The following is a 24,933-nucleotide window of genomic DNA, read 5'->3' on the forward strand; positions in this document are numbered from 1 at the left end:
ATAAATAATGTGCAACTTGACACTGTTGACTGATAAGTGAATAGATTACATTACATTAACTGGGGGCTGGGAGAATACTAATTATATAAATTCTATGTATAGCCCATAATAGCCCTACGGGGAAATATGCATAAACAATACATACATTGCCAAATTATTTGCAGTAGTCGACTGCATCGTCATTGTTGACGGTATTGCAAGAAAATATTTAATTTAAGTATGATGAATGGTGAAGGTGATTAAAAATGTAATGGAAACCTTGCGGCATTTCATATATTTTTTAATTTATCTACTAGACAATCAGACAGAAGTCCTGGACCGGTAAAAAAATTTATATCGCGAATTTTTTTTGCACAGACAGAGGAAAGTCAGACGAACCAATTATGGACATTGTTTCCACTCGTCGGCGTGATGTAATCATTTACACGATTTTTTTTGTTGTCGGTCGGTTCCCCCGATTCCGAAATAAATACGTAGCGATGAATGTATGTAATACCGTTTCTTAATGAAAAGGAAGACGGCGAGGTGCGTGGCTTCGGCGTGGCATGATCTTTTTTCTAGACGATTTATTGTTAACGGATGAGATTGATAAATTCGCAAACAATTGACAAATTTGCAGCTGGGGGTTCAATACATACACCGAAAAAGTAGTAAACCATGACCATTGTGTGAGGCAGGTATAACAAATGGAATAAAAATACTTAGGTAGCTAATAAGTTAGTTCTATTGCGGGTAGGTACGCGATACTTATTATCATAGCAGTAACTGATGATGGGTCGTAAATCACTCCGAAATGCCGAATTTTTATGTATCTATAAATAAAGATGAATTTCAGGAAGGTGAGATTCAGTCGAGGAGAAGATTTCTTGAATGACGAGGAGACGCTGGACCGTTCTCTTAATAAAGGTTTCATTTCCGGTTTTCTAATTAGTAACTAGTTTTCTTAAGATAAGAAAAATGGAATTCCTACCACGATCTCGGATAGTTTTAGGGATTTTTCTCCTTCTCGTCTTGACAATCCAGACGTCTCAAGGAATAAAAACACCCCCACATTCGTACCTGCATCCTAACGCGCATCCACACCCACACCAACTCCACCACTACCAGCAACATCTCCACGATCCTGCCAACCAACAAGTACTAGCCGTCACGTCACATCATCAGCAAGACAGCAATTACCCCCAACAACACCAAATTCATCAAGAAAACAATTACCCCCATCAACAACCCCACCAAATTCCTGTTCATTCTTCATCCCCACAGCTCTACATCCCCCAACAGAACCAAATCCATCAAGAAAACAATTACCCCCAACAACAGCCCCACCATCAAATTCCTGTCCATTCTTCATCCCCAGAGCTCTACATTTCTCCAGAATTCAGTCCACCCACTGAAACTCAGCACCACTACCACAACGCCCCCAACAATTTCGCCAATAATCCTCCCACCGAGACAACGCCACAACCTACGACGACGACGACATCAACGACAATGTCGCCACCATCATCATCGTCATCGTCCCCTGGTTCGAACCGGACCCCGCACCATCTTCCCTTTTTCTTTGAGAAGAAAATTAACAAAATTGCCAACAAGTTTTCCCGATTTTTCAACCACTTGTTCCACGGACATGCCAATTACAACGACAATGGAGGGCGAGCATGGTATCCATCAAATAATAACAATTTTTACAACCAGCAGCAGCAGCAGTACTACAGGCCGAATTACTACCCGAGATATCCACCCTTCAATAATCAATACCAAACCGCCAGACAGAGGACTGACTTTGACCACTACGGCTCCTGCAAGTTCAGACCTTGTCGCAGCGTTGGGCATGCGATTGACTCGTTCTTTATTCGCGACGGGTTTGGAAAATTGCTGCAGAAATTTCACCATTAATCAATTATTTGGGGATATCTTCAATATGGTGAATGGGTGGGTAATTGGGGGTGATTTGGTGCTTATCTATTTAATTTAAGTTTTCATAAGCATTTAATAATGTTTCGTTCAACGGTATGTAAAAATTCTCTGGTGGAAATAAAAATAAGAAAATTTTAGTAATATTTTGTAAATGATTTTAATTAATTTTTTTGAAAATGTTGCAATAATTCATTGTCATAATTTCCAACTTCAAAATACGGGATCAGATTCTTGACTGATCTTGGTCGAGTTCAAGTTAAATATTTAACAAAATACAATAATCTAAACGGCGTTTTAACCACACACAGAAACATTTTTATTATCTTCATTGCTTCATAAATACTTACAAGCGTTTATCTTAACCTCTATTTCTGTACAAAAATATGACGGATAACAATACTCCGACCAACAAATGACCAACAAATGATAGAAACATGTTGAGAAATATTGCACAAATTTGCTACCACATTGCATCTCAATACTGATACAATCACCACGTAAGATGATGATAACAAGCACAATAAATGCACGAGGACAGGTCTGCAATAGCAAAAAAAATAATAATACGGAATGGAGAATTAGCAAGCATTATATCATCTCACTCAGGTTTAATAATAAAAGACGCAGCTTGCACAACAACGTCGTCGCCGTCGTTGTCGAATTCGAATATGCACCAAACGAAACCACTCAACAGCTAACAGTTCGTATGGTTTTTGATTTGGTAATCGGCTTTAGTTTAGAACGGAGAGAGAAATGAAAAGGATTTGAGCAACGTCTGCGAGTCACAATATTTCAAAACACATCTCTTTACAAAGTGTAATAATAATGTGACATGAATAGAAAATATTTATAAGCGCGTATCGAATTGGTAAGTGTGATGATAACTTGTGACATATTTTTCAAAGAGCATATTTCACACACCTACCGACCGACACTGACAGAAGTTTAAGCTCACACGGATCATGCACCTCCACTTAAATTCTTCGAGTGACAAAAGGAACATAATGGCAGCAAAAAAAATTGCATAAAAAATGGCAAGGTTTGTTACACAAAATATTCATAAAATTAAAAAAACTTCAACAGTCGGGAAGAATAACAATGTAATAAAATTAGACGTAACAGAAATACTGAAAAAAACAACAATGATAAAAAAATGGCACGTTGCTAATTATTTACTCGTACCCACCACCACCACTTTGACCACTTTGACCACCACTTTGACTTTGGCTGCCGGTTGTGGTGGGGATGGTATTTTGTGCAATGTCGTCTATTGACCCACCCCCAACTTGACCACTTTGCTGACCTTGACCATACTTGATGAAAAATACGGCCGGTTTCGACGGTTTGGTTGGTTTAGGTTGACGAATTTTGACATTGGCATCGTTCCCGGAGGGGCGTTTGAGCAGGACGTAAACGACCGTTCGAGTTTCTGCCTGGGCTGGGAGGATGATTTCTGTCTGGCCGGAGGACGAGTGACTCGGAGCCTTTACGAAGATGATGTTGACAATTTTGTTTGGTTTTTCCATCGGACGAATGACCCGTTTCATGGGCATTTCTTCTTCAAACTCGTCGCGAGGTGCGACATGGATGGAGATGTGTTTATAAACTTTGGGGCTGTGAGGGTCCATCATTGCTCCTCCACTGAATTGTTGAGATTGACTAAATTGAGGCGATGATGGCGACAAACTGCTAAGGGCATCGTCGAATTGGACACTTTGTGATTGTTGGGGTCGAGATATTCCGTACTGTGATTGTTGAGGTCGGGCCATCGTAGAGACGACGAAGAGCGAAAAAACCTGAAATCATGATAATCTCGATAAGCAATTTATTCTTATCGTTCTCTATTCACTTATCAAAAGTATTCAATCTTACCACTAAACACGGCTTCATTTTGATTTAAAAAATCTCGCACTTAATTTCCTAATAAATCCCCGAATATTTAGTCACTAATCAATTAATTACTCAATTAATTGCACCACAATAGCACCACCTTCACCTTGATGGCGATCTTTTTATTACTACTTCCTCCACCGGAACAAAGAATCACAGTGAATGAAAAAATCGGAAGCGTCATCGGCTTTATAAAACTTAAAGCCATTCGTTTTCCTCATATTTACATCTTCATCATCCTCTTCCCATTCAGTAGAAAAAAATGGTTCCTGTCAAATAAATGTGATTACACGTATCGTATCGCAGAAAAAAAGAAGATTTTAAACGATATAGAGGAACGATTAGTATAGGCATCGATCCTCAGTCAGTGGCTGACCAAACCTGCTGAAGATGCATTGCGCCCTATTAAGTTACCAATTACCATTATAAACGCAAAATTTATAATTGTGATTAGCATAACTTTTCGTTATTTCGACTGTATATCATGCTCAGTTTTATTGTGTAATGAAGAAAAATTGTTGATAATTCGATAAGAAGATGAGGGTGGGCCATGGCATGTTTATTAGTTGACCGGATATACATAGACTGGTAACAGAAGCCTAGCAGAAGTTGCTGCATACATGAAAATGAAACTGGTTGCTTAAATGCTTGCTATCCATCCATACTTATCATCACAATTAAATATTAAACAGTGAGGCACGAAGTCGTCGTGGTCTTCTCATTACCATTTTTATTACGCAATTCGCAAATGAGTAACGCACTTCCTATCTGAACACAGAGTGAGATATGACGTCTCATCATCTTCGTATGTACATATGTATATTTGCATATGTACAGGTTTTAAAATAGTGATGCATCATGCACATAAATTGAATTGCTTCCTTCCTTCCGGCCAAGAGAGAAGAGGAGTGTCCCATCTTCTTGATGTATTAGATGTGGACGTGTAAATTTCAAATTTTTCAATTCACAAGTTATCCTGTAATAATAATAATGATGACATGTCGATCGTGATGCGTTATCTTTTTGAATCTTTTGAAGTGCATGATGATGTCGTCTCAAGTGCCAAAAGATGGCTAATTTGTTGCAGTGGGTGTATTTTTTTGTTTCTGCAGGAGTGCATAGTAATTAAGATGTTTACGCAGTTTTTATGCATGAGAGACCTGCCACTGACTGGGATAAAAATCGTAATTAAATTATTGATATGATGGAAATATTGAGAAATGAAGGAAGAACTTTTCCTTTTTGGGATGAGAATGTGTTGAAATGGTGATTTTGCTGTTTAAATGTTTGCGAATTTTAGATGCAAGTTGTCGAATATGCAATTTACGATATGTTTAAAGATTTAGATATGTACTGAAACTTTCCACTTTTTCTTGTCAATTATAAATATTAAGTATTGGGAATTTGGGATGAGGATGTCACGAATTGCATATTTGCTGGATAGGTCAAGACATGCCACTGCATTCATCATGTAATTTATGTATAAGCAGAAATGTAACGTATGTATATGATAATCCGTGATGATTAAGTTATTACTAGAATTATTATTCAAATTGAAATGTGAGAACTGACTTAGGAATGAATTTTACAAGAATAATGCATGAGAATTACATAAAACTGCAGGAAATATTTTCGTGCAATATCCGTATTTTCTTTCAACTTCATTAAGTATGGTACGAATAAAATCGGTAATTAAATATAGTATACATAGGTATATTTGTGCGTACACCTTAAGTAAATACCAAAACATCCTGGAACCTATGTAATTGATTCAGGTTATAGCCTCACATTTAAAATAATTTCATAGAGCCCGAAATCATGCAATTTGTTTCGCATCATTTAATGAAATTTGTTTTTATTGAACAAGAAGTCCCACCTCCCGAAAATTTTGATTCGATAATTTATTTACAAAATCAACAACGACGTCAAGTTGCCACATTTCCAGGAAGATGACATACATTTCCTGCATTTTATACATATTTTACACGCATTTGTATAATAAGTAATTTATAAAAATTCAGTTTCCAATTTATTCATTAACTAACTTATCTAGGTACCTATCCGTACTTATTTATTATTAACTAATTAATAATCAAACTAACCACAACCACGACTCTCCGCAACTAAAAATAAATGCTTAAACATTTAACTATTAAATATCCACTTACCGGCAATATTTCTGCTCAATCAAACTTTCTAATGTGGGTTTGGATATGATAGATGTTATAATAATCAAATCGTCCTGCAATTTTTTTTCGCTACGCTCCATCAAAGAAAAGATGCGTCCCATTCTTTACACAGAGTTTGCTGCTTGGATGAGTTATTAATGACTTCAAAAATCAAGGTGTCATTCGCATGCTGCATTTACATAATAGTTCCTCCATGGTTGAACGAGTAGGTATTGTTACCAACATCACTATTTCATCATGTATACACAGCTTCATGCTCAATTCACTTATTAAATTTATTAGCTATGATTCAATTAGTGGTAATAGTAATTACAAAATATGAAATATTTATAATCCGTAATTTGAATGACTTGCGAAAAACGTGTGATTTTTATTCCATTATTTCCCTAACTTTTGTATAAGAAAAGTAACAATTTTTTAATAAAGGAAGAGAGAGAAATTTTATGAAACATTGTAATAAATTAAATTCGCATCTTTTTCTTCTTGTCGTCCTGCTGCTATTTCTGTATTTTGTATTTGGGTAATTAATACTTATTAATCTTATTTTGTGTACATGGGGAGTTCTGGGTGAATGTGTGTACTTAGAAAGTTGTTTATTTGTTGAAATGAAATTGACAAAAATGTGACAATTGTTAGAAATTTCGATTTGTTAAAGAAAGAAAAAAGGAATTGGAAATTGTGCGTCGGAGGGACATGTGTCATGTGAATGTCATTTTTTGAAAACTACAAAAATTTAACTGTGAAATTTCAACAAAATTGACTACATAGTTTGTAACTATTTATAACTATTTAAATAAAAATATGGCACCCGAATTATCTTCTTGGTACACACTGATTTTTCTCAGGAACTTCATAATGGCTTTGTAATCATGCAAGTGGTCTCATAAATATTTTCAATTAGAACAATTATTGCATTGCCCGACCCTATAATTAAATTTTATTAGTTTAATCACCCTTGGCAGTTGTGACCACGTCTGTTGGAAAGATGCTAATTGAAATTGGACATCAAAATTAATTTGGAAGCCAATAAACTAATTAACCCACGAATTGTGAAATTATGTTCTAAAGTAAAAACATAAAATGACATGTTCAAAAAATCACTGAAAAACTATGTAATTTTGTTCCTACTAAAAATTGAGAGTTGACAACTTTACTTACTTGTTTAGTTAGTTATTTATCTGTTAGTTAGTAAACCATTGTTTATTTGGAATTCTAATTGGATGTCATTTTTCATCAGGAGACCAGCGACAAGACAATAAATACTTCATAAAATATCTCGAATATTGCATCATTGTCACATTGTGTCCACTTTCATCCATCATTAGACTTTGTCTCTCACTCTTTTATTGTTATTATTTATTTGGTTGGTCAGCCATTTATTCTAGAGCATCAGCCAGCAGAGACTTGTAAATAGCAGTTGCAAAATAATCATAAATGTTTAATTGTCATTTTGTCATGTACAAACTGAAATGAAATGTGTTTGCAAAAAGCTTGATCCATTTTTAAATCATCATTTATCACGTAAAAAGTAAACTGGCAGCAGCAGCTCGGCTCTGTCTGTCGTCGTCCAATAAAGCAATAAAAATTAACATTTATGCCAACAATTGCTCCCTTGAGCTGATTAGTATTAATTACACATTTTTTTCTTCCCTTCTACATAATTAAAAGCATTGCAACGTTAACTATTTGGTATATTTTTTCTCTGAACGTGTCAAAATTAACATTAACAAGAAAACAAAATGTAAAAGATTGCAGACAAATTCGTCATAATCTCGTAAAACATGAAACGGTCAAAAATTTACAAGAAAAAATTGTGTACATTTTGACCCAAATATGTCCGTCTAGTAATCTGCCCAATATATCACATTATTCGAAAAGGACTTTGGAATCGAATTGCAATTTTCTCGCGTCATGATAAATAATAATTGTTGACAGTTTTGTTAAGTGGTTATTATGCACTCTTTTTTTTACGTACTCATCCCATGATATAATTAGATTTGCTACGTAAGAGGAAGTCAAAAACTTGTAGATTCCGGATCATCCGATAGGTACTTATCTAAAGAAGAATAAAAATAGCTGTCTATCCATCCATCTAATTTTACCCTTTCGAATTTTCTGCAGTACAGGCTAAAAAAATTGCTCTCCAATCCAACACAAAATGCTAATTTATGGAGGAAATGTATCCATTTTATTGTTAAAAGAGGTAGTTCACACTCTTAGAAATCCATACTTTATATGACGTAAAATATAACTCGATATAACTTCCAAAGTGCCACTACCCCACTTATAGCGAATCGCTCTCTCTCGGCCACAAAGTAAGCCATTTTACCCTGTAACAATATTCACAGGGTAACTGAGCGCCCAATAGGGTAACGACCGTAACCCTAAATCGCGTTGATTATGACTTTACTTTCTTGCTTTGATGACCCCAGGAAAAGTTACTTAAGCGTAGTCGCAGTATTTAGTACTTTAATAATATATTTTATTTCACATTCAACATTGCATTACAAATTACCCTTATTATCAGGCTTCGGAAAAACCCAGGGTTTTAATCAAAAAGTAACGACCCAGGGGTTTTAATGGGTTTTAATGGGTTTTTTGGGTTTTAATGGGTTTTATGGGTTTTATTGGGTTTTATTAGGTTTTACATAAGTAATACATTGAACAACAATTTTCACTACTATTGCAATCCAATTTCAATTAATATGCAAATCCTACTTGTCCATGTTAAAATTTGTATCCGTTTCGAAATAGTCCTGTTTAACTGATCATAGTTTAATACTTTATGAGAATATATATTACCTTTTTCTCGAATACTTCCTCTCATCATAATGAAATCCAAGTTGTTTAAAAGTTTTTAAACTTTAAAATTTCAATGCGATCTTAACGTGTATTATAAAATTCTGGAAAAAATCGAGTACTTATGAACAATGAAAGTACGTATGTATTATGATCGAGAATATAATAAGTGCTTTTTACAGACACACTTCTTTTGCTCATAATAAAGTACTTCGCTGTCCATAAGTACTGGATTTTTCCAGAGGTGATAATTAAGATCGCCTTGAAACATTTTAAAAAACTATATAAATTAAAAAATACTACAGTATTTTGTTTAATTTATTCGCTGAGATGAGAGGAAGTATTCGGGAAAAAAGTATTAATTATGACAGCAAAATGTAAATTAAATGTAATTAAATTATGTATGCTCAGTTAAACATACCTCGTTCCGAAATTATTATTTTTAAATATTTTTGTCACTTGAAACTTGTAATGGCACTCGCTGATTTATTCCTGGTTTTTAAAACTTACAGTATTAATCAAATAAACTGCTTAGCTGCCATGAAACAACTTCGTCTAACGTACGACAGCTGTTTTCAGCTTTTAGAATATAGTTTTAAGCTGAAACACAGTTAAAACCCATTAAAACCCGAATAAAACCCATTAAAACCCTAATAAAACCCATTTAACATGGTAAAACCCAATGGGTTTTATTCGTTAACAACCCATTAAAACCCATTAAAACCCAAAAAACCCAACCCAATAAAACCCTGGGTCGGAATACCCTGCTTATTATGAACCACTAGTGAGGATGTTTGTAAACGCTGGACCCTGTTAACTTAAGATAATTTTTTTAATGTTATACTAAAGTTTTAATATTAGTTTTGCACTTAAAACAAAGATATACCAGCTAAGTTCTCACAAATTGTACAATGCATTCCAAAGGCGACCTAAAATGACCTAGAAAACCTGACAATTTTCTCCTGAAATTATTAACAGAGTCTCGTCCGTAATATCGTCATCTGTTTAAATACAATTAAAATAAAAATTAAACGCAATGTAAATTAAATTTATGTATAAATTATGTAAATTATGCGAATTTCTTACCCTTCAGCGTCCCCGTCCAAATTGTTGCAATAACCCCCTCGTTTCCTCCATTATTTGCTTATGAGTTAACTAACTAATTAATTAATTATCAACTTAATTATCAGCACTGACTGGCTGAGCTGCGAGTTGTAATGAGAGCGAGGGAAAAGTCAGCGTCTGGTTTGACCAAGAATATTCTAAATGGGGTTTGCTTACTCTAAATGGTATAATAGCTTACTTTGTGGATTAGAAAATAGTGGTTTTACTCCACATTTGGTGACTTTTGTGATTACTTTGAATGAAGTTGACCATTTTACTTCGAATCAAGTGAGGTTTACTTTAAAGCGCATAACGTTCCATTTTACTTCATGAAAAGATATTGCATTTTCTAAGAGTGCACGTGATAAGAAATGTGCTACACAAACCAAACCACTCGCAGTATTATCATTGTTATGTAGTTATTAATTTATTAAAAAGTATGGGTTATTCATACGGTACAAAAAGTAAGTGCAAGTGGAAAGGAAAATAGAGAGATACGAGATGACCGTGTCATTTTTACGTATGCACGACGACGAGGGGAAATGGAGCCAATTAAAGGATGTCGAATTAGTTTTGCTAGCATGAAAATATCCCCGAGGAGGATAATAACAATAAAAAAGATGCTAATAACAATGACACGACATGCAACGCGACTCCTGCATCCACATGCACGAGGTATCATCGATAACTAACTAACGAACCAACAATGCATAACTAACCAAACATTAGACGATTCCTATTGTTACCTGCTTGCTTGTTGACCATTCACCCAAGAAGCCGGTTGGCCATAGCTAAATATCAATGTACACATTACGCAGTGGTCAATAATAATGACGATGGGGTTATAAACAATTGAAAAAATTCTCAACAGCCCAACCACCACTATATAAGCTCAAAAGACTTGGTCAAGTGTCAGGAATCGACTTTCAGTTCACTTATTGTAATCACATCTCAAAAAATATCTGCAAACCAAAAACCGCAAATTCAAGGTAGTTTTTTAAAATAATAATTGGGAATTAATTTCGTTTTTTTTTCGGAGAGTTGATTGTAAAAGTTTCTTTACAAATTATTTATTTAGATGCGCGCCGTCATGATCTGCATTGTCCTCGCTGTCGCGATCGTTGGAGCTTTAGCCGCCCCACAAAACTTTGACGAGGCTGTGAAACAAGGTAATTGAAAATTTTGGAAAATATTTTTGTGAAACATGATTTTATGTAGATTCTTAATTGTTAATTGTTAATCTTTTCTGCAGCCCAACAAATGAGTCTGATCGTAAGTAAATATAAATATATATAAAAATATAAATCTAAATCTAAATATAAATATAAATCGTAGCCCGCCGGCGCCAAGATTGATAGGACTTTCTCTGGACAACAGGTAACAATTTTTCCAAAAAATCTGATTTTTCTTCCGAATTTTCCCCCGAATTATTAATCACAACCAGTTTTACCTTTATTTCTGCAGGTCGCCTACTTCCAACTCGGATCTAACGACCGAGTCAACAACGGAGACCTCCGACAAGCTTTGGACGGCGTCCCAGCCGAAATCATTGCCAACTTGGAAGCCCAAATCGCCCAAGCTCAATAAAAAGTTCCCCATTTTTAGGAAACCTGCTTCCTCACCCCAGAAATTTTTAGTCCCCAAAAATACATCATAGCCCAGGAACGTCTTTCAAGTGTCCCTTCTTAAGAAGAAAAAAAAAATCTCAAAATTGTTGTCCCACCTCAGAGTACAATTATTTTTTTGGACACGCCACGTCGTCTCACTCACCCGTCTCACTTGACACGATGCTATAATAAATACACCGTCAGATAATATCATCGATACACAAATTATAATAAATCCGTCATCAAATGAGATGAATAAAAAGCTTATTTTTTATAGAAAACTTATCCCTAATTTTATTATGCATCCGTCATTAATTAAATTAATGCAGCACGACTCTTGGCATTATTACTTGTATCCACACTTTTTTTGGAGGCACTACTTTCTAAAATGCAGGTAATACATGCACTCCAAATTTTTCAATTGCATTATATCGCATCACACGAACCACTACTTCCTCTCTCATAATAATCATCCACATAATAACGTTTTGGCATTGTTTAAATTTTGTAAATATGTAAATTACGTGTATTTAATGATGGATGCGAAATTGAAGTCTGAAAGTAATGTGCTTTTGGTCAGAGGCAGGATCTCTTTTTTAACAGGAGCAAATATTAGGATATTAAACTCGTTGTTATTATTTGCACACGGTAAAAAAATATTGCATTATCTGTTTTGCAATAATAATATTTATTTGCTCATCTGCAAAAAAAACGGCTTGATTTCCAATCTATATTCTGTCATGTATTCTTTGGTCAGTGGAACTTTATTGAAAATAAATGATATGATAAACGAGTTGTTTGTTTGGTGGGCAAGATTTATTTCCTTTTGTAATGTCATAATTTTCAAAGAATATTATTAAAATATGCTCAAGTTTGTATGTATGTATGGCTATCTGTTTGTGTGTCAGTTATTTAGTGGATGGATAAGGAATTGCATAATTCATCTTTTTGGTGGTGGTTGGTTGGTTAGTAGTGGTGAGTAAATTGGTAAGTAAACTAATGATCATGTACAGAGATGCATATTTCATGCAAGAAAACAGCGTGGTAGGTATATTGAAAAGTAAAATTTATTTATTTAGATTCACTTTCCTTCTTTTTCTTCTTCTTCCGACTAGTTTGACTTCTTGCTTATCCTCCACAATGATACACATAATAGTAGATTATTGATAATAGAGAGCAAACAGAGAAGGATTGTATAACATAAAAAAATACGATTGGACCAGATTATAGACAGGTAGATCACGTCAAAGTTCTTTTTTTTCAGAGATAAATTTACAATAAGCACTATATTTACGGTGTCTCCTAGTTAGTTGTATTTGTTGTAATAAGTCATAAAATAAACTGGTATGCCAGCCTAGAGCCGGCCCCATGCGAGGTAATTGTAGAAGTAATAGTGGCACGACGGAGCGACGCTGCTCTTTTAATAATTGGAGCATTGTTGCAGATAAATGATTGACGGATATGGATCTAATTCTTCTTCTTTCTACTACTAATGTAAACTGATGATAGAAAAGCGATAAGGTTTGGAGCGATAAGGGAAAATAATAAAATATAAAAATACCTCTGTAAATAAAGTGATGCGTATGAATAACGATAATAATTATTAAAATAATAATAATACTGCCAATGAGGTAATAATTTGGCGAGAAGGGTGATTTTTTTCTTACGGGAAAAAAATCTATCCACCGTAACCTCCCTGACCTCCGCCGCCACCACCACCGCCACCGCTGTAACCACCCCCACCACCCCCACTGGAATGGCCGCCTCCAAATCCACCGCCACCACCACCACCGCCGCCGCCGCCGGAATATCCGCCTTGTTGTGGGGCTGGTGCGCCGTATCCACCTTGTTGCTGACCTCCGTCCTTGTACCGAATAAAGTAAACCTGGGGAGGAAGAAAATATTTGGGAATTAGGTATAATTTGGGGGGTTTTTGTGGAGATTTACCTCTGGTTTGGTTGGTTTTGGTGGTGGTGCTGGTCTGATTTTGACATCCTGACCTGGCTCGGGTTTCTTGAGGAGGACGTAGACTGGAATATTAATTAATTATGAAGTAATAATAAGTAATTATATGCATGATGTTGGACTATGGATTTATATACTAGTGTTACCCAATGTCTTTTGCTCTGGGGCGGCCGGCAACTCAATTTCTTGCGCTTCTTGTGGAGCTGGGCTGGGAGCCTTGATGAAGACGATTTGATAATGCTTGTCGGGTGTTTGTGGGACGTATGGTCGAGAAGGTCTTGGTTCAGGTGCCTCTGGAGGGGCTACATGGACCGTGACGTGTTTATGAACACCACCACCTGTACGAATGTTATCATTTTTTTTTATGGCGATCTGATTGTGGGTAATTATGATTATGCAAATTTCGACAAAATACCGCTAGGCGCGCCATATCCGCCACCGCCACCGCCGCCCCCACCACCGCCTCCTCCTCCCCCTGAGTACCCACCACCACCGCTGCTTTAAACAATCCCACAGAATTATTAATACATTTTATTTCAAATTGTACCTTTTTTCAACAATTTTTCTCCCTAAAAATAAAACTCTGAACCTACCCTCCTCCTCCAAATCCACCACCACCCCCTCCGCCGCCGCCACCCCCTCCAAAACCACCCCCACTAAATCCTCCAGAAATTCCGCAGTTTGCCACCGCAAAGGCGGACACTAGGACCTACATGAAATAAAACCCATGAACACCCCATGAAATCCCAAGTTTAAAATATTAATTCCCCATACCAGCAAGGTCTTCATTACGCGTCCCTCCTTTTTCGAGATCACTAAACAACAACACAACAGTTTTCGAAAATCACTCCAACTTAAACTTGGTGATCCCTTCACAGATCCTTGGTTGACGACGACTGGTGCCTTGCTCACGGTCTCAGCCGCTTATAAACCACCCAGCGGTCCGCCACCTCCACGGTGATTTAAGCCTGGTTCATATAACAATAATAAACACAGTTGCATTACAGCAACGATGTAACATGAACGTGTTGCATCGCATTTCAAATTCAATTTCATTTGCATCCCTTCTTTAGACGCGAGCTGCCATAATATTATACTACGTGATATAATATAATGCAACTCTGAAGCTCACCTACCTACCTGCCTAGTAGCCGAGATAGATAGATGAAAGAATGAGAATAATAATGCATAATGCGAAGAAATGGGTACAAATCGAGATGGATTCAACTCGTATTCAAAAGAAGGATGAACATCATCTCCCTTAAAAAAAGGACCAGCTAACACAAGAATCTGCTTGCTGCAGCATTCAAAATTAAATTTGATAACATTTTACTTAATGGCGACAGACAGGGATGGATGCAGGTACTCCTTAAGGTGGTCATATCTGCAGTGGTCAGTTGGTCGGTCGGTGTAATAAATAATTCGTCTTCAAGTAGTATTTTATTATTGCCACTGCCATTACTATGTAACAAAACAGAAAAATAAGTAATGTCCAACCGTGGTGAAGACATATAAGCGCAGCGTTATGATCAATTGAGATTGAGATTAAATGACTCATCGTATCGTACTTACTAAAGGGTTGCGCATTATTTTCATTTCGTTGGATGGAAATCGTGTCACTTTTATCATGTAACAATTTCTTCGGTGCGAGTGAGCCTCACTTTTTGACAGAGATGGACATGTGTGGAGTAATATTTCGAAATGTATGAATATTAGGCATCTTATCAAACGCATAATCTGATCACTGTCAAATTCACGATGTTCATTGACATTTATTCTGATAAGAATAGGCAAGAAAATTGAAAGAAGAGAGTGACGATGAATAAATGAGATTCACTGAATGAATGAATGAATGAATATGCTGTGCAATATGTGTATTCTGTGATGATTTGATAGATTTTCTTAAATAATTACAAAAATTAAATGTTTTGCAATAATTAACCAACTTTTCGAAGAAACGGAACGTGTAGATTTTATGTAATGTATAAAACAGCAAATAATTAGCCATAAGAAAAAATATTGCGTTTGTATCTATCAGCAGACGCACGGTTGACAGTGACAAATGGACGCGACACAAATTAAGGAACTTGTCACAGTTTACTTAATTATTATTAAATCATCATAAACACGAAGCACGTCACGTTTAGAGAAACTTTTAACAAATCAAATGCAACGTTGGTGGTGTCACGTGGAAAAAATGGTTGTATAAATTCGACCGATATTATTATTATTAGCGGATTGCACAACAAAAATATAAATAATTATGCCGACGACGAGTTCATCTAATACATACGACGGACGGAAACAATAGCCCCAAATAGGGAATAATTGGCTACATTTAATATTTCAAAGGAGAATTGCACAATTCATAATGCAAATGCGAACAATATGCCTAAATTGCTACTGTATGTACTTCCATAATTTGCAAGTACATACACACAGACAATGTTGTGTATGGTATCTTTTCATCTGCAAAATTGAATTGTGACAAAATTTACCAAGTTTTTTTTGCAAAATAAATATGCGAACTGTTTCTCCATTCCACGAAATGATTAATCTCTTACATACACATAAAATGGTGTCCACTTTCATAATTTAATTTCCTATTCGGGAAACAAAAAATGTGCGAAAAAAGAGGGTAATTTTTTAATGTCCGCAATTAGGAAAGTGTATTTAAAAAGAATAATAAATACGTAATTTTCTGATGAGCAGGAAATGGAAAAAGTTTCTCCGGGGAATTTGGAAGTGATTGTGATCGAAAATGGTTGTAAAATACAATGGAGAACACGATGTTTACATTAAATTATGAAAGTTTTTTTTTGATCGAGGATTACTTATTCGAATTTAATGAGTCTACTAGAGCTGCATAATAATGATTTATTGGTAGCGATCAATATTTAACACCGTAATGATTAATTTGATTGATCGATTCAGTTCAATCCTTACCTTATATAATTTCTATTGATAATGAGCGATTATCATTACGCGTCCATCCACCATATTCCGTGATCTATTGAAGCACGACGACGACGATGGTCATAGAAGTGGGTACCTTTTTTTAGCTTGTAAAAATAACGACAGGTGGTTTTACATGGTTATTAATTGATTTGATTTTCAATAATTCTTCAAGTTTTGTAGTGAAATCATCTAATCAGTCATGGTTTGGTTGTACTTCAGTAAGTGAATAAAAGCGACATTTTTTTTCTTTATAAGTAGTTGTCTCGATTTGTCGGAAATATAAATATTGACGTCTAGTTTACGAATTATGAAAAATTGCGAATCGACAAGGTACTTCAAAGAGAGTGAAAGCCATGTTTTGCTCATTATTCACTTACTTATATATGACACAATAGAAAGAATATTGTAGTACGCAGGGTTTTATTTTGTATGAAAAAAATTCTTTTGAAAACAAATATCAAGAATAACAAAACTTTCTTAAAAAACAAAACTGTTACAAGTATAAAACTGTTCAAGTGTGTAGTACATTTTACATACGGACATTACATAGTTTTGCCGTATGTATGTAACAAATTTCAAGAAATAGGAGGAAGGCAAAAGTGGTACTTGACAGAAATTATGCAATTCACGAATTATTTCATACGTGTAGTAAATATTTAAGGTGGAAATTCCTAGTAATTTAAGATTTTGGGTATATCTCGTTTTGTCTGTGGGGCGAGAAATTATTAAAAATTCCGGCATTATTTTTAGCTATTCAGTTTAATTATATTGTTCCTCGTCATCTCTTAAGAACTATGATTTAAGAATATGTAAATACCAACAATCATCCACATTCACACATACTGCTGAATATACCTACCTAAATTTGCATAAATATAGCTGAAGATGTCTTCCTTTACAATTTATATTGTCATTATTACCACAAATAAACTCTTAAATCTTGATAGGATTCGATTATTGTCACCGTTTTCAGATTCGTCACGCTACTACAACGCCTACTGTCACTCGGCATGAAAATGAAAACATCAAATATTCATTCTTCCCATTGTATCCGTCCGTTTTCATCTCTTTTTAAAAACATAATAATAACGAAATGAAAATTCATTCGAGACCCGACATGTTTTGTGTAATGTGCGTAATTTGCAAAGTTATGTATGTACGTACGAGTAATAATAATAATATGAATGTGATGATGATGGGAATCAAATGGTCATAATCTCTCTGTTACCATTTTTTGTTTGCATGTAGATTCCGCACTAAGCGATCCTTCTTGAAGATTAAGCCAGCTTTTCGTATTACGTTTTGAATCTGACAATGCAAAACAGTAGGCTTGAAGGAAATGGAAATCTTGAGAAAGAAATTATGTGTATGATTTTTGTTCGCTAATCCATGCATGAATTTTTAAGTCAGTCATAATCATCATCATTCTCACCTCACGGTGAGCTTCCGACATGAAATGATGTGAGATCCATGAGATGTTATGTTGTATGTTTTGTGATGCTGCAGGGAAAACGATGTTAATTTTAGATATAAAAATTTAGTATATAAATGAAAGGAAAAGTTGGTTTGGGATCAGTCGTGTCTTAACTGGGGATCATTACGCAACTAAAATTCGTATTAACCGATCTGAAAATATTCAAATTTCCAGGGTACAATTTGCATATTTTTGAACGGCTTTATTATCGTAATATTTGTATTTCGGTTTTGACTTTGATTTTGTTCTTCATAATTTTGTGTAGATGAAGATAACCAGCATTTTAGGAATTCTTGCGAGTCTTTTGGGCACCCTTTTTGCATTTCCGTTCCCCCAAGATTACGATGAAGCGGTCAGACAGGGTATTTATTTTTTTAATTAATTGCATATTTATAATTTAAAAAATAATAATTCCGGTTTTTAAAATGTTGCTATATTTGTAGCACAGCAGATGAGTTTGATCCCCACAGGCGCTGTAGTCGATAGGACGTCCCCAGCTATTCAGGTTGCCTATTTCAAGCTGGGCGAAAATGACAGCTTCAATCAAGATGACCTCCGTTCAGTTCTGGAAGGAATTCCCCCAGAAGTCGTGGCCAGTTTGGAGTCTCAAGTTGCAAATGTGGGACGAAATTAGTTCAATAATTACATAATAATGATACTTATGAATAGTTCAATATATTTTTGTAGTACAAATTCTGCCTTATTTTACTTTAAGTTTTGTACCCTTTGACTTTTACTTATCTACTTTACATGCACTGTGCGGTTTGGTTTTGTTCTAATTAAAATGCAATTTTTTCTGATGTTTCGGTCGGTTTTGGTCTAAAATTGTATGTTGAATCATTGAATTTTTATTTCGGAAATGCTCTTACCGCAGACATTGCGAGATAATTAAGCAGACAGACGGAGGCAATTGATTGCATACGACTATGAATTTAAACTGGAATGGATGGTTTACTTGCAATTGAGGCATCTCCGAAGTCATAAGAAATAATCTCAGCTGGATATTTTGTAAGTTAATCTACATAATCATTTTTGGTGTTAAATCAGTATTTAACAAACCGGAAGTGACCATTTGGTGTAATTTACAGGCGCGACAGAGGATTTAATATAGTTTCAAGAATGAGACTGATTTGGTTGACTTGGCTAATTCTTGGAGTTTTTATCTTAAATGCAAGTGGGACAAGTTTCTGGAGAAAGAGGGCAACTGGAGTTGCTTCAGAAATAGAAGAAACTGATTGTCCTGATGGACAGTATTTTTCGGAAAGGTTGGGAAAATGCGTCGTGCTTCGTCACCATCGTGGTGGGGGTATTGGGAAAAAATAGGCAATCCATATGTAATTATGTACTTGCATATCTGACTTTAATCCGCAAATTAACGTATTAAAATTGTATATGTACATATTAAAATTGTATCTTGACTCTGACGCATTCTTAATTGATTGTAATGAATTAATTGTTCTAACCAGCAGTAATTATTATCAAATTATGGTGGTTTGGTTTAGTCGGTTTAATGACATCACTTAATTTTACCACAAATATATATGTATATGCGCACATTTTCAGGATACACAACCGGAAGTAGATAAAAATTAGTATAAATTAAAAATTAGTTGGATACAAATCCATCGTCAAACTTACCAATACAACTCTGCACGAAATACTAGCAAAGAGTTTTAACCTGAGAAAATAGACCGTGGAATAACGTAAGCATATATATTTGTACGCATACAAATACATATTTTAGATTTTGAAAAGTATAATTTGGATTGAATTTCTAATACAGCTTCAAAACAAACACATTTTAAACCGAATTTTAGAGAGGATTTTATAGTCTCTAGGAAAAATGAAATTAATTTGGTTGACCCATCTACTAATTATCGGTGCAGTGATTCTATGCATTCACATTGGGATGTCCGAATCGAGGCAATATCCTTCTGCTGGATTGGCTGGATCACTTCGTTTCACTAATTGCTTCAATGGTGGATATTATTCAGAAAGGCTTAGGAATTGTGTTGCAATTCGTCGTAATCAATATCGAAATCTTGGAAAATAACGATTTTCATGCAGAAAACGAGCACATGACTTGTTTGTAATTTGATAATTAAACATTACAAAATTGTGTCCCCGATGCAGACTCATCATTTAGTTTGGTTGACACATCCTGTTATACTTGAAATTATAATTGGACAATAATTAATAAATGAATTGATTGTCGGGATACATATGTATGTTTGTACATATTTATTATGCGGCATTTATGTACTTCAATCATAACATTTCATACACATATGTACGCAATCAATGATTAGTACATTTAAAATTGATCATGACCACTTGACATGATCAATCACATCCTTAATTACAGATAATTGATGGTTAAGGTACTGAAATGACGATAATGCATGGACAACAGAAATAGATAACCATCGCTTATATAAACCGAAATAACTGGAGTGAAGTGGAGTCCAAAAATCCGGTTTCATACGTGCACGTACATATTTATATATATTTAACATTTCTTAAAGTTCCTGGCAGCTTGTATTATATTTTACAAATATGGCGAAAAATTTTGCAAACTTTAGCACCCTCGCGTTGCTGATGTCGTTTGGATTTGCACACATTCACTGTGGTCCAGTTGGGGGTATGTAAAATTGTAAAAATAGTTCAACTTAACAGTTTGCATATTTAATTTAATTGGTGGATTTTTTCAAATCAGATTCTGCTGGTGTAAACCAAGCTGCTTTCGACACCTTCATTTCCAACTACATTTCTCAGTATCGTTCAAACATGAACGACAGCCTTTTCCAATCGCCTGATTTAACCTTGACCCTCGAATCTGAATTAGGCACCGCTAATATTTCCACAGGGTACAGAATACAAAAGCATACAAATAATTTTGATTAATGTGCACATGTTGCTAAATATTTACATGAACGTGCAAATTTCTCAACAGATTCACAGCACTACGAGATTACAGAGTGTTCACGACAAGGGTAAGTTCTTCAATAGATTTAGTCAACAGGATTGGAACGATGGAAATCGTGTATGAATTGCACCAAATTGCTGTCACAGGTACTTATCGAATTGCTGATTGATCTGAATTTGATCAAGATTTTCATGCAAATTTTCCTCCTTGTAGGTTATTATAACTTGGTTGGAGTCGCATCCTCCGTAATAATTGTGAACGGAAATGGTCCATATTCAATCCAGTCGAACTCATCGACATGGAGTCACACTGCCAACATTGCAATAAACTCGACCGGATACGCTACCTTGAACTGGAACACACCCCAACATTTGTCGTACGATCCGATAAACGCCACATTTGACGGAATTGTGGGGGGCGACGTGATTGGAGAATTGATTCAGGACTACTTACGCTTCGTGGGGGACAATGTCTTTTCCAGGGTGCGGGTTTCCGCCGGGGATGCATTATCCGTCCGAGTTGCCGACTATATTTCGAGCGTTTTGCAAGTGAGTTTTTCAAAATTGGTGGTTAAATGTGTGAAATTAACAAAATTGTAAAAAAATTATTTAGACAATTACTGTTGATGAGATTTTGAACGGTGGATCTCCATCTACGACCATTGGGACGACAACGTGGTCCCCACCCAGCTCGTCGTCACCTACGATGCGACCCGACCTGGTCGTCGATGTGGGTGCTGATTTGGCCGGAAGTGGATGGATAATTCCGACCACGGCGGCATGTGGATATGCGACCATCATTACCGGATTTTTCTGTGATGGATCTCCCATTATTATCCGGGACCCTTTTTCAGGGACCGGATTTTGGATGAGCCCCTGCGCAGGAAGATGTACTTTCCACTACGATAACGTCGTGAATGGAAACACTTTCCAGAAATTGGGTTTCCGAGCGTATTACAGTGTCGAGGCAGCGACCGGAAGTAGAATCTTGGTGGATTTCGAGCATTCAAGTGGAACCACGCACCTCGAGTTTAGGAAAAGTGGGGGAGAATATAGGGAAATTGATTTTACGCAGTATGGAATTCTAAGGGTAAGGGAATTATGGTCTTGTTTAAGAGAATTTTAAATGTTCACCATTAAATTTTAAAAATTGTAAAATAATTTTGTACAGAATATCAACGTTACAATGGAAAATGATGGATTCGACAACTTTGCCGTGTTGGATAGATTATCAGTTTCCTTTCCTTGAAATGATCTCTAATAATTTTTGCATGTCTAATAAAATTATTTTATTTTTGCTAATAAATTCACATCCATTTGTTGACGTGTTGGAAAAAATGTACCTACATAATTATAATTTGATATTAATATTAATATAATAAGGAAATATTACTACAAAATTAGCATTTTCGAAATAAATAAAATTATGGCAAATTCTCATTTTCTCAACGTTATTTCTAAAAATCTCACTTTTCTCAGGTAAAAGATGAGCTTACATGAACTGAGGTGATTGATTTTTTTCCTGATTTCTCACTCGGTTCAAACTCGACAACACAACAACCCGCAGCTGTTAAATTCTCGCTGATGGGTTGGGTTTTGAGTTTCCAAAATTGTTGGAAACTTTTAAAATTTTAAAATTCAGGACTATTATTATGTATAAAGTTTTATAGTTAATTTACATACAACTCAAAATTTTAAATTTTGGACAAAAATTAGATTTCAAATACAAAAGATGGATTTTTTGACATCGTCGTCCGAATTGTTCAAAGGGATCAATACATTGGAAAATACAATTGCGAAGGTGCAGCGTCAAGTTGAGACCGTTTTGGAAGAAATTGATCGACAATTATCTAACGATCAGACACGCCATAATTCGGGCGAAGGTAACTAAATAAGTAGTAATTTAGAATACTTACATAATTGAGATTTCTTTATTATGCATAATTAATTATGATTCTTTTCTTAATTTAATCAGATGGCAGGAACCACAAGATTTACAAGGACAGGTTGAAAAGTGACCTCCGCTGCTTCGTCATGTCCTTTCCTCAAATGTGTCACTTGATCTCGTCAATCGCAGAGGGGTTTCGCCACATTCATCCAGAGATGAAATGGGAGGCAAGAAAAGAAGAAAACGACGCTTTGGATGTAGTAATTAAATTAGAACCTGATCGAGATCGCGACAACCACGATGACGCAGTATTCGAAATGCTCCAAGTCACGCCGGAACTTGGAGAGACTGATGAAGAGATGCACGGTAATTATCCACTAAATATAATTAAGTATAGCATGTTAATAGAATAATTTTTACACGTGATATCACTGTTTTTTTCCCCAGAGTACAATCAACCTAATCGAAGATCCAGTAGTCGACATAGACGACAAACCCAAGAATCTGGGAGTATGAAGCAGCTAAAGAATTTATTACATCGACCTATTCAGAAAACGAAGAAAAATCACAGCCCCACATCAGACGCCGGAAATTCCAAGGAGGCCAATTTACAACGCAACGAAACTCCTGCATCCTCAGATAATGCTCATAATATCGATAATCATGATAATGTTAATGTGGGTGAAATTAGCACGAATTTATTACTACACAATTTGACATCTTGATTTACACGGTCTGATTTTTACAGGAATTAAAAAGCGAATCTGAATCTGAAACTAATGAAGTAGAAGAACTTTCAGGAGACGAGTCTAGCGATTTTGAGTTTGAAATCATTGACTTTGGATCTGCAAAATTTCCAAGTCCAAAACACGAACATTTGGAGAACAAGAATTTTCCAGTTCCAAAACAAGAAGATTCAGGCAACAACAATGAAACAATGAAAGATTACCGGGATGAGTATGAAAAATGTGGTCATTGTACTTCAACTTTTCGCAATAAACATCAACTACGTCAACATGTCATGATGATCCATCCAAGATCATACTTTAAAGAATATGGAAAAAGTGAAGAGACTGAGGAGGAGTGGATCAAGTTCAGTAAGTGCTTATACGCTGATTATAACATTTATTATTTACATATATAAATAGTACAATTACATTTTTCTTAATGTTTCATAGTGAACATTACTCAAAATGGTACAGTGGACAAAGAATACCCTTACAAATGTCCCATTTGCGACAAGCCAAGCCGTCAAAAGAAGATTGTCCTTGAGCATATTCCATCCCATTGTGGAATCTCAGAACAAAAACTTACTTGCCCCGAGTGCAAAAATACATATAAGACGCCAATGTCCCTTAGAGCCCACCTTCGACACCAGCACCCCACACGACTTTCAAATACCCAGCAGCAACAACAACAACAACACCCGAGTATTCCAATTCCTACTACTACCACCTCTCATTCTGATAATAATAACGCACAATCTTCCCTAAAATCTGTCCATTGCCCAATTTGTGGCCAAGTTCTCTCCTCCAGATACAATTTAAAGCAACACATGTTGCGCCATGATGGTTCGAAACCGTTCGTCTGTCCGTATCCTGGTTGTGGCAAGACGTTTCGTCAACAAGGCAGCGTCAGAAACCATGTGGAAGGTAAAACAAATGACATTTAAGAATACAATACAATGATATTAATCGAGATTTTTTTAGGGATTCACAGCGTCACGGAAAAATATGTGTGCAAAATGTGCGATAAAAAATTTCGTTGGCGACGCTGCTACGATATACATGTCCAGACACATAATGAAAACCGGGTGAAACTGTTGTGCACCTTCTGCAGCAAGGAATTTCTTTGTGATCAGTATTTACAAAATCATATTGCCTCGGTACACTTAAAGTTAAGGTCTTATCCATGCCACCTTTGCGAAAAAAGTTTCGCCCATAAGAGCAATTTGGTCTATCATCTCAACACGCACGAGAGGGACAAGAACAAGCTTAGTAATAAAGGAGTTAGTCTAGTTGGCCAGGTATAAGTATAATTAAAATGTATTAGAATTTTAAATGTTCATGAAATCCGGTACCGTTTTTTGCAAGTGCATTTGTATTGTATTAGTAATAGGTTTTATTTGCAATCTAATTCTCAGTTTTTCTTACAATACATGCTAACAATGTACTCGCCATTTTTACAATAAAGATTTTCAATAATGATGACATATTT

The 24,933-nt window shown here is 35.5% G+C and overlaps 5 protein-coding genes across 6 annotated transcripts; 3 read left to right on the top strand and 2 right to left on the bottom strand.

The window, feature by feature from the left end:
* The first annotated feature begins 957 nt into the window (after positions 1–957).
* LOC110849011 (uncharacterized transmembrane protein DDB_G0281039) lies at positions 958–1,896 on the top strand. The gene has a single exon (XM_022096387.1). The coding sequence runs from the start codon at positions 958–960 to the stop codon at positions 1,894–1,896; it is 939 nt and encodes a 312-aa protein (XP_021952079.1).
* A 304-nt stretch (positions 1,897–2,200) lies between these two features.
* Positions 2,201–3,978, bottom strand: LOC110848911. Its single transcript, XM_022096263.2, has 2 exons — positions 3,790–3,978; positions 2,201–3,713 (listed from the first exon to the last, which is right to left on the bottom strand). Exons 1-2 carry the CDS (start codon positions 3,805–3,807, stop codon positions 3,090–3,092), a joined length of 642 nt encoding a protein of 213 aa, XP_021951955.1. The 5' UTR covers positions 3,808–3,978; the 3' UTR covers positions 2,201–3,089.
* An 8,577-nt stretch (positions 3,979–12,555) lies between these two features.
* LOC110848743 (putative glycine-rich cell wall structural protein 1) lies at positions 12,556–14,260 on the bottom strand. Its single transcript, XM_035851375.1, has 6 exons — positions 14,246–14,260; positions 14,065–14,180; positions 13,887–13,969; positions 13,618–13,809; positions 13,454–13,536; positions 12,556–13,391 (listed from the first exon to the last, which is right to left on the bottom strand). The coding sequence occupies exons 1-6, from the start codon at positions 14,258–14,260 to the stop codon at positions 13,185–13,187; spliced, it is 696 nt and encodes a 231-aa protein (XP_035707268.1). The 3' UTR covers positions 12,556–13,184.
* Positions 14,261–20,261: 6,001 nt separating this feature from the next.
* Positions 20,262–22,170, top strand: LOC110848604. Of its 2 annotated transcripts, XM_035850688.1 has the most exons (7): positions 20,318–20,394; positions 20,486–20,544; positions 20,620–20,770; positions 20,857–20,975; positions 21,043–21,377; positions 21,442–21,918; positions 22,000–22,170. In XM_035850688.1, the coding sequence occupies exons 2-7, from the start codon at positions 20,502–20,504 to the stop codon at positions 22,075–22,077; spliced, it is 1,203 nt and encodes a 400-aa protein (XP_035706581.1). In that variant the 5' UTR covers positions 20,318–20,394; positions 20,486–20,501; the 3' UTR covers positions 22,078–22,170. The 2 variants fall into 2 exon arrangements, with proteins under 2 accessions (XP_021951544.1, XP_035706581.1); XM_022095852.2 differs by having other exon boundaries at positions 20,262–20,544.
* A 192-nt stretch (positions 22,171–22,362) lies between these two features.
* Positions 22,363–24,928, top strand: LOC110848626 (gastrula zinc finger protein xFG20-1). Its single transcript, XM_022095881.2, has 6 exons — positions 22,363–22,711; positions 22,804–23,082; positions 23,164–23,393; positions 23,465–23,813; positions 23,895–24,368; positions 24,426–24,928. Exons 1-6 carry the CDS (start codon positions 22,561–22,563, stop codon positions 24,746–24,748), a joined length of 1,806 nt encoding a protein of 601 aa, XP_021951573.1. The 5' UTR covers positions 22,363–22,560; the 3' UTR covers positions 24,749–24,928.
* Positions 24,929–24,933: the final 5 nt, after the last annotated feature.

The sequence above is a fragment of the Folsomia candida genome, unplaced genomic scaffold (assembly GCF_002217175.1).
Source record: "Folsomia candida strain VU population unplaced genomic scaffold, ASM221717v1 Fcan01_Sc004, whole genome shotgun sequence".
Classification (NCBI taxonomy): Eukaryota; Metazoa; Arthropoda; class Collembola; order Entomobryomorpha; family Isotomidae; genus Folsomia; species Folsomia candida.

Coding starts and splice junctions, on each gene's coding strand:
- LOC110849011 (XM_022096387.1), top strand. CDS start 958: ATGGAATTCCTACCACGATCTCGGATAGTTTTAGGGATTTTTCTCCTT.
- LOC110848743 (XM_035851375.1), bottom strand. Junction 13,810..13,886: donor CGGATATGGCGCGCCTAGCG/GTATTTTGTCGA, acceptor ACATTCGTACAG/GTGGTGGTGTTCATAAACAC. Junction 13,537..13,617: donor CCCAGAGCAAAAGACATTGG/GTAACACTAGTA, acceptor TTAATATTCCAG/TCTACGTCCTCCTCAAGAAA.
- LOC110848604 (XM_022095852.2), top strand. CDS start 20,460: ATGGCGAAAAATTTTGCAAACTTTAGCACCCTCGCGTTGCTGATGTCG. Junction 20,771..20,856: donor ACCGCTAATATTTCCACAGG/GTACAGAATACA, acceptor ATTTCTCAACAG/ATTCACAGCACTACGAGATT. Junction 20,976..21,042: donor GCACCAAATTGCTGTCACAG/GTACTTATCGAA, acceptor TCCTCCTTGTAG/GTTATTATAACTTGGTTGGA.
- LOC110848626 (XM_022095881.2), top strand. CDS start 22,561: ATGGATTTTTTGACATCGTCGTCCGAATTGTTCAAAGGGATCAATACA. Junction 23,394..23,464: donor ATAATCATGATAATGTTAAT/GTGGGTGAAATT, acceptor TGATTTTTACAG/GAATTAAAAAGCGAATCTGA. Junction 24,369..24,425: donor CGTCAGAAACCATGTGGAAG/GTAAAACAAATG, acceptor AGATTTTTTTAG/GGATTCACAGCGTCACGGAA.